Source organism: Copadichromis virginalis, linkage group LG17, assembly GCF_057382275.1.
Source record: "Copadichromis virginalis isolate Kocher_CV1m ecotype Utaka linkage group LG17, C_Virginalis_male_GT1.1, whole genome shotgun sequence".
Taxonomy (NCBI): Eukaryota; Metazoa; Chordata; class Actinopteri; order Cichliformes; family Cichlidae; genus Copadichromis; species Copadichromis virginalis.
In genome coordinates, this window is record NC_140634.1 from 1,164,429 (window position 1) to 1,173,714 (window position 9,286).

A 9,286-nucleotide genomic window follows, 5' to 3' on the forward strand; every position below is an offset into this window, starting at 1 on the left:
ACATCAAAGAGACAACAGCCAATTCTTCACCTTCACCAGCATGCATGGAAATAGATTTATAGAACCTCCAACTAAAAGTGCAACGCCTGCTCTTAATCACAGCCTTCAGGGGAAATGACAGCGCTTTGCTTAAAGTAGCTTGCTGTATGGTCTTTTCATGACGTGACACTGCAGGTACATCGTTCTTCCTAAAAGGGGCCAAACCCAAACAGATCACCAGACAAAGTATAGCTTCATTTTTCCACAATATATTTTTAATGAGAAATACTGAAGACCTCGTCAGTCAGACCAAGTGATAAATGTAGTTTTCAGTAACTTCTGTTAAAGAAACCAGCTGACATTGTACTACATCACATCATGTCAAAGGATAGAAATGTGCTGTTAAAAATTTATTGACTCAACATCTTTAAATGTACATGTGTGGCATCAGCTAACATATATACAGACAGGTTTACCATATGTTGTTTCAAAAACAGGACACTCCTGCTCTCTTCCAAGTCAAAAGTATGTTCAGTGGAAGGTTTAGCACAGTTAACTTGAGTGTGCACCACATACACATTTGCTTTGGGCAGTTTTATGGAAATCAATGTCTACAACCTGGAACCCTGAGGTTTACTATCACATTACTCAGACAAGCAGTATGGAACAGAATGACAGACCCATTTCGGTGGTAGTTTACTGATAATAGGGCCGATACCGGCCCTGATCCGGATGGTGCGGACCAGGCATTTGGCCCTGGGGAGGGGGTCCCTGCATTCGTGGAGGTGGGGGTCCTCTTGGGGCGGGCCACATCCCAGGACTGAGCCCTCCTGGCTGGGTGAAGGGGGGACTGAGGGTACCCTGGTCTTCAGGGAACTGCTGCATGGAGTTCGGGTTATAATGATGAGGTGGTGGGGCATTAACAGGAGGGCCGCTATGCTGTGGTGGAGGTCCTGGGGGTGGGTGATTCATGTAAGGGGGTATCATGTGCGTTGGTGGAGGAGTAATAGGTGGGGGCGCTGTGGACATTGGGGGAGGAGGGGCCTGGTTGTACACCATGTGTGGTGTCCCAGAGGCCTGGGGAGGATGCTGCATTGGGTGGGTAATGGGAGGCGGCGGGGGAGGTGGGGGACCAAAATGCTGTTGAGGTGGTGCCATCATATGGTGAGAGTGCGACACTACGGGAGGCTGGCCAGGATAGTCCCCGGGGTGGTGGTGGGGTGGCTGGCCAGGGCCTGGCCCAGCAGAGAGGGGCTCGCGAGAGGAAGAGGAGTCGTCTTGAATGGGCACAGTGATGAGATTACTGTGCTTACGAGTTGTTACCGTGGCAATGCGGAATGTCTCAGGACCCAGAGAAGGAGTCGGGGGCGGGCCTTCGTGAGCGGAGGGAGGTGGCGGCTGACTGTAAGGATCGTGGCTCCCGTGCTGGAGCGGGTTGGTGAGATGGACATGGTTCTTGGGTAAGTGAGGTGGAGGCAGGCGGAAACGCTCAGATACATCAGAAGCAGGGGGCAGGTGCACGGGCTCCTGGCGGCCTGCAGAAGACTTGGCAGCCCTCATGTGGCGGTGGTTGACGTGGGCCTGGAGGTCACGCTGAGACAGGTAGGTGCGCTTGCATCCTGCTACAATGCTGCACATGTAGAGGGAACCACGTTGGCACTGTTCAATGCGCTGAACCGGGTCTGTGCAGTTATAGAGGGTCAGGCTGAAGAAACACAGACAAAGTCAAACAGCTCAGTTATTTAGTTGGACAAGTTCGCTGTTGATCTAATCAACCTATTTTTGGACTGGGGGACTTCACAGTACTCACAGACAATATGCAAACTCCACACAGCCTGTTCGTGGCTTAAACCGCAGGACCTTTTTTCATGAGACCACAGCTCCAACACCATACCGCCCCAACTGGTCAATGTGGCCCTTTCCACTGGTACCTACTCACCTCGACTCGGTTTTCCATTAGGTGGTTGTACCAGGTGCTTTTTTAGTCCCTGCTCAGCCGGGGTTGCAGTGAGCGGGGTCAATGCAAAAACCTCTGTGACCTCAGCAGATTGCATGCCACTGACTGTCCAGTCTACGGCGTCACTCGCTGAGTTAGAGGAGCAACTCCATCAGAAAAATCAAAGCTGCCATTTTTGAAACCTGCCAACATTATGAAGGCTCGTGAAAACCGACTTCATGGCCCTTAAGCCTGACAAGAAGCCACAGGCTGAGGTATACCATTGCAATTACTGAGCTGTATTTGTGTCTCAAACAAACAAAGTCAGAGTTTCGGACACATTGCTACAACAACCCTATGTACACTGAGGTGCGACTCGGTTGTAATAGAAAAAGACCAAAACACAGTCGAGTTGAGTGGAGCTGAGTAGATACCATCTCTATTAGCCCTGTCCAGGGTGTACTCTGTTCAGCCTATCACAGCCTGCATGGGCTCCAGCCTCCCTACAATCCTGAAGTGGATGCTGTAAGTGCTGCCTTTAGTTTTCCTTGCTATCAGAATGCTCAGTAGGCAGTATTTCTACGAGCTCAGCAAGTAAAATATTGGCCTAACACAAAGAACTGTCTTCAATCTGGTTGAGGAGGTAGGTGGAAAGACTTTAACTGTCAGAGAGAATGATTCAGAGTGCTTCGTGCACCTGGCAGCGTGGGTGTCAATCTACACGACTGCAGGTTTTAACAGATTATTCAGGTTCCCGTTTCACTTTTACAGGACAAAAGACTTCAGATGTTGGCTTCAGATTTTCTTGAGGTCCCATTCCTCACGTCACTAAGGCTACGTCCACACTAGCCTGGATAGATTTCAAAACGCTCCGCGTCCACACTAGTGTTTTCAGTCGTTCTCACAGAGTTGTGCGTCCACATTGAAACGTCTGAAAACGCTTACGTTCCAGTCCTGCGCATGCGTGAAGATTCGACCTGCCTCATTTCCGTCTGCCGCTTATTTACTCTCCGGCTCTTTGAAACGTGGCGGCAGAATGTCGATGAAAAGCAGCGAGTTCTTTAAATAGACTAACGATGACGTGGAGTCGTTGCTGTGAGTAACACAAAAGTACAACGTTGCAAAAGCGAGTGAGAGTTAAAGAATTTGAAGAAAAGCTCTCTGCAGCATCTACAGACTGATATTCATCTTTAACAGGGCTGTCAAACAGAACAGCTGCTGTATAATACCCTCCGCTATCTGTGTTTAATTGGTCACATGACTGCATCACATGACTAACACTACAGCTGGGAAATATAACGATAACGATATGTGTTGCGAAATAACTTTTTCTCGATAGAAAAATTAAACTGTCGCGATAGGCCTCACTGCTCTAGTCCTCTTAAAAAAAAAAAAAAAAGAACAGCCAATCCAAATTACGTAGCGCAGAGCCGAACCAATCACAGCCGCAGCGTCACGTCACGTGACTTGTTACGTACAGCACAAGTGCCAAGCCGCACATGTGTATTTGTTTGGGAAGCAGCCAGCTGCCGTACTGCCCGCGTAATGGAGGAAATGAGTGTGCCGACTAGAAAAATCAACCGAGCGTGACCGAAGAGAAAACAGATGATGGTTCCAACGCCGGAGAGATTGTCGAACGGAAAGGCCAGAGAAGCTCCGCAGTGTGAAGGTATTTCTGCTATTTCAAGTCTGACAAAAACAGAGTAGCTGCACTGTAAATGTGCCGAAAGCAAGTCTGGAAATACAATAAAGCGGTGCAGCTCAGTCTCTGACTGGAAGCGCTGATTCGTCATTTGGCTTTTGTCAGACTAAAGTAACTGTTACAACTGTTTGAAAAGCTCAGCTATACAACAAGGAGAGATTGAGAATTTCCTTTTAGTTCTCAGTTTATTTGATATTGACAAAAGTTAGTCAGTTTTGTCTGTTCTTCTGTAAAACAAACTAAGATTTATTTTTAGAATTAATATTTTGTTTCTAAGTGGAATTGACAGTTTAGTCTGTTTCGTTTGTTCTATTTTGAAACTTAAACGCTTTAGCGGCTGCCTTTTGTGTAGTTTGCAATATTTGCCTTTATTTATCTGAAAAAGTCTCATGTTCCTTAAGTACATCTACCCTGTTGAACTTATTATGGGAAATAAATATTTAAATAAAAACAAGCTGCTGATTATTTCACATTTTACTTGTGAGCAACGGCACATTTAAATCTTACAAATATAGTTATTTGGCTGATATCGTGATAGATATCGTTATCGCCTGAAATGAAAAAAACATATCGTGATATGAAAAAATCTCATATCGCCCAGCTCTAACACGCATCATCGTTTTTGAAAGTCTGTTTTCGCTGTCCACACTGCGACGCAAAAGCACCGTTTTCAAATGTGTGCGTTTTCGAAAGCGTTTTGAATACGCTGCGTTTTCCTTGAGCAAAACCGCCGTTTCAGTGTTGACGGGAGGCCAAAACGGAAAGAAAACGATGCGTTTTCAAACAAAAACACATTAGTGTGGCCGGAGCCTAAATCAGGGACATCTTAGTGGCTTTATACTGTAGTGATTTTATGCCCCTGCTGCTCAAAGTACTTGCAGGAGTCGACTTTTCTGGCATCCAGCCATCCTTATTTTACCCTCATTGCCATGTACCAAAGTTAAATAGTCTCACCCTGGGCACATCTTCTCTCCTTTCTTCTCATGAAGTAGAGCACAGTCATAACAGAAAACATGTTTGCAGGGAATCTGAGGAGTCAAATTGGCAAGAGTTAGACAGTAACATGACTCTGAGATGTTGTGTGCAGAGACACAGCAATAAAACATGTACCATCCGTCCATACAGCTGAATAGGGAGACCGCATTTGTCACAGAAGTGAATCGGAACGTCGTCCTTTTCTCCAATCAAGTTTAACTGTTGAAATAAGAGGACACAAAAATATGACACGCATGTAATGACCACTAAAACCAGATCATTGTATACTTTTTCTTTAATTCCAATACTACACGTCTTACTGGTGTGCCAGATGCTGGTAATGATGCTACATTAATATTGTTTCCCCTCACACAGCAGACGTACCTTATAGTCCCAGAACAACGGTTGTGGAAATCTCCTCTGACTTGCAAACACATCACCAGCTTTAGTTCCACAGTCAAACCTGTCCTCTTGCTTAAAGCCAAAGTTATCTGTAGTAGAAAGAAAAAAACAAGAGTAGCATTAATAAAACAGTATTTAAAAAAACCTGACACTTTTCCCAAAGAGGAGGGCAAGAACATAGCACAGTGTCACTATCCAAAGGAGCTTAAAATATTCTGTGTGTATAAGACAATTACATGTACATGGAAACTAAAATGAAAGGTACAAATAAAATCTAAAACGCTTACTTGATGCTGTCCTCATCATCGACTTCATGATTACTTTGTTAAAAAAAGAAAAAAGAATCAGCATCGGTATGGCAACAACAGAAACTTCACATAAATAACATTTAATAACATCTAAACTGAATTTATGAGGAAAATAATAAAAAGGACATCCATCTTCTGTACTGTGTGCAAGTGCCGCAGTTAATCCTTAAACAGCATGATGACATATGGCAGTAGGCTGTCACAGTGCTACTGTGTGCCAACGTATTATGATTCCAGACTGGATGACTGTAAAAGCATCAATAATACAAGTGTTACACTTTCTGTTAAACTGATACTGTTATGATGTATTGTAATTGATACGCCACGACAGGTCAGGCCAAGAATAAATGACGGCTGTGAGCGACAGAGACAGCTGTACAAAAGTACAACAACATACAAAAATGCTTGAGATCCTTTTTTTGAGTATTTTGGATCAAGTCCAAATAACAAAGATGAGCCAGCAAATATGGATGAACTGTGAGCTCTATCTGCCCAAAGAAACGTTCAAACTACCACTGCAAGTGTCACTGCACAACAACTGGTAAAGAAAGATGCCCACATGTCAACCTGTAAGTCTGTTGCTACCACTGGCACATCATCTCTGTTCAGCCCACGAGTACGTCGCTGATACCTGTGTAACACGTCATCGAGTCTACAATGACTCCTACCACCAGAAGAAAAAATGAACGTTTTTTTCTCCCTCCACAGAGATACTTAATATACTGCATGGTGGCTCCGTTGTGTAATGTTTTTTACATTTGCCTAACTTGTGAAACATTCGTGGTTCAGGGCCAGGAGGAGAGACAAAGCACACTGTGGGCAGCCAAATCAAGTGTGCAGCCCAACCCACTGGAGTGGGGATGAAAGAAACGTCTACTCCATATCCTGCACATATATCCCAGTGAAATGTGACAATGATATGAAAAAGGAACATCTCAAAATAGGGCTGTGCGATATGACCAAAATCTCATCTCCCGATATAAGACATCTATCGTCCGATAACGATATAAATCACAAAAATGTTACATTTTCTGTAAAGTCTGTGAATCTCGGGCAGCTCGACTTGGTGAAGTGTTTCCTGCCTGTTCTAACGTTTGAGTCTAAGGTTTATTTTTTAGCACTTTGGCGGCTCTTTTTTACTTCTCATCCGTAAATACTCTGCATCTTTCACGTGATTCAGTTTATTTTGAAAAGTCTCAACAGGATCTTGAGCTTTATTGTGAAAGGTTTATGTGGAACATAAACAAGCGGACACGCATATAAAAACAGGCGCTTGTCCATCCGTAGTGTGGTTATATTAAATATAAGAGAAATAGAGAACTTTAAGAAATTAATAATAACTACAGCGACCATCAGAACCATGAAAAAATATTGCTGTAAACAGTTTATTTTGCGACACCACGAAACAAACGACAGCGTAAAATGAAACAATAGATGTTTATATATCGTCATATATATCGTTATATCAAACAGCCCTATCTCAAAACTTATATTGCAGAAAAGGAACTCCATTATTTTGAAAAGAGGAAAGGTTGACCTTTACAAACACCAGCTGAAAGACACCAACAACAATGCATTAGCTACTTTAAAAACTAACCAACAAAGAGTTGAATATCATTAAGCATGCTATGTTTATATACTTTACAGGCAAACGTACTAGGCTACCTACATATTATAGCTGCTCAGCTGGTGTGAATGGAACTCTGCATTGGCAATTTTTACAAACCATGCACCTTGGCACTGCTTTGTAGCTTTATGTGGGCTGCAAATGTAAGAAACATTTCATGAATTGACTTATTTCAACTGCCACAATATTTTACAGCTCCACTCTTGAATTCAGTGAATGACCCATGTTTGTAAAGGCAGCCAGCTATTCAAATTTATATACAGTGGCAATAGGATTGAAAAAGTTTTGATTAAGAGGTGTGGCCCAATACTTTTGCCTATACAGTGTGACATCATAAAAACATTAGTGCTAATGAGCATTTTGTACCACATAGTGTGCCTACCATCTTCTCCAGGCTCACTTTTACAAGTTCTGCTGACAGGTCTCTGGGGGCGCTGCTGAGGTTTGCTCCTTATTGGCTGCTTGGACAGAAGTTTGATGGGGATTCGTCTGCGAACATCCGGGCCTCCCAAACTCCCAGAGCCATCGCTTCCTTGAAGATCATTGTCTGTGGAAGAAAAAGAGTATATCAACTGAAACAGACTGCTATATGTTCTGCGCTGTACATTGGACAGTTACAGAGTTAGTGAGGGATACCTCATGTGGTGGACTCAAGAGCCACACCAAAATTTAACAGTTACACATATCCATCTACAAAGAGTTGTTTTTAAAGCCTTTAGGACGTCACTGGATTGTGACAGTGCTTGTAACAGAGTCCCTTGCCTGTTTACATTGGTTACATAGATTACAAATAATTTCATTCTGGAATTAGACTTTATGGTGAAACTCAGTGACTCATAGGTTAAACAGGATGCTTCTTTTTGGGTTCCACAGTAGATCATCTGCCTCCGTCTCATCCAATCCCCATCTTCTATCACACCAACCTCTGCCTGGCAGCTCCATCTTCTGTCCCAGCCTTGCCTTTGTCTCCAAACTGCTCAATATGAGACATCTAATGCTGTACGTGTTGGTCACTCCCAATGAAAATGTTAACATCTTTAGTGGACTACCATCTTGTAACTCTTCCTTTCACTCGCGCCATTATTATTCAGTAACAAATCATCTTTGACACTCATCTCTACCCTGCATGGACTCTTTGCCATTCTTGTGTATTGCCCGTTGCTTTGGATGGCTGACCCCAAATATACAACTCATCCACCTTCATTACGTATACTCATCTTCACCTTTCCACACGCTTCATTCACACACAACCTTTCCAGGCGTGATACCTTCCACCTGCACCCACTCTCACAATGTCGCCTACGACACAGAAACTTGTACCTGTCCCTTAGCAAAGCCACAACAAGCGAGGAGGAGCTCAGAGCCGCAGATATTTATAGTTGGCAATGGTTTATCACTTTAGTGACACTGCAGTAATATAAACAATTGGAAATTAGATTAACAACGTTAGCGTTTCGCCCTTAATACTATCAGCAAAAAAGGGCTCGTGTATGTGGGTTAACAGTCAAGAGACTCGTTATAAGATATAGTTTCTTTATACAGCTAAGTGGTTAGCATATGCTAACAATCAAGCCGCATTCGCGCCCCAACTAAATCGCAGCTAGCCGTAAACCCACTAACATGTGAGAATATATAGTTTGCAGTTGAGTTTAATAATTGCATAAACTCTGGTGGAACATTTCGTGTAACCCTCCAGACCAACTTAGGGCGTAACGTTAACTTTTGGCGAGAAGTACTCAAGCCTTTTTTGGCTAGCCCGCACCATTCAAGCTTTAATGTTCCCCTGGGAGATTACGGGTTAGCTTAGCAAAACCACTTTCCACGAGGGGGCTTTGTAGTCACGTTAGCTCTTAGAGCTGGTATGAAAACGGCTACGCAGGTTAAAAAATATATAGCATGAATAACAAGTTTTGCTAACGTCTCGGCCCTACTTTGCATTTTGCTTACCGCTTTGGTCCATGATCCAACGAGTGATCGCAATGCATTGTGGGATACGAGAAACTGACGAGGAGAGGAGGTGAAGTGAAAGGGAAGGAATGAGGATAGGAAAGAAGGAAGCGAAAGAAGGACGACGCAAACAGGGTTAAAAAATTAAGAGCTAAAAATAAACTGTAGTTAGTTCACGTTAAAACCAACAAAGAAAAACAGCCGCGCGTTTATTATGCCCGTGTACAGTTGGCCTAAATGGCTGGGTAACAATACTGAAAGTAAAGACAGGACGTCGTTGTGATATTTAACAGAAACGATCGTCCATTTGTTTTCTGTATCGACGCAGTTCCTCCTTTACGTTTTACGCTACTACCTGCCACAGGTCACATCCTGTCAGTCATGAGAGTGACTGGAAAATCTGAAGGCTT

At 43.5% G+C, this 9,286-nt stretch overlaps 1 protein-coding gene across 2 annotated transcripts; it reads right to left on the reverse strand.

Moving 5' to 3' along the window:
* Positions 1 to 232: 232 nt before the first annotated feature.
* On the reverse strand, positions 233 to 9,272 carry cbll1 (Cbl proto-oncogene-like 1, E3 ubiquitin protein ligase). 2 transcript variants are annotated; one of them, XM_085435879.1, is made up of 7 exons: positions 8,877 to 9,272; positions 7,312 to 7,476; positions 5,282 to 5,314; positions 4,977 to 5,083; positions 4,728 to 4,811; positions 4,572 to 4,645; positions 233 to 1,684 (listed from the first exon to the last, which is right to left on the reverse strand). In XM_085435879.1, exons 1-7 carry the CDS (start codon positions 8,887 to 8,889, stop codon positions 676 to 678), a joined length of 1,485 nt encoding a protein of 494 aa, XP_085292005.1. In that variant the 5' UTR covers positions 8,890 to 9,272; the 3' UTR covers positions 233 to 675. The 2 variants fall into 2 exon arrangements, with proteins under 2 accessions (XP_085292005.1, XP_085292004.1); XM_085435878.1 differs by lacking the exon at positions 8,877 to 9,272 and adding an exon at positions 7,853 to 8,398.
* Positions 9,273 to 9,286: the final 14 nt, after the last annotated feature.

Excerpts from the sequence above, each read along its gene's own strand:
- cbll1 (XM_085435878.1), bottom strand. The coding sequence starts at position 7,964 with ATGTTAACATTTTCATTGGGAGTGACCAACACGTACAGCATTAGATGT. Across the intron at positions 4,646-4,727 it reads TTCAGCTGTATGGACGGATG|ATTCCCTGCAAACATGTTTT; the intron begins GTACATGTTTTA and ends TTGACTCCTCAG. Across the intron at positions 1,685-4,571 it reads GGAGAGAAGATGTGCCCAGG|CCTGACCCTCTATAACTGCA; the intron begins GTGAGACTATTT and ends GTGTTTCTTCAG.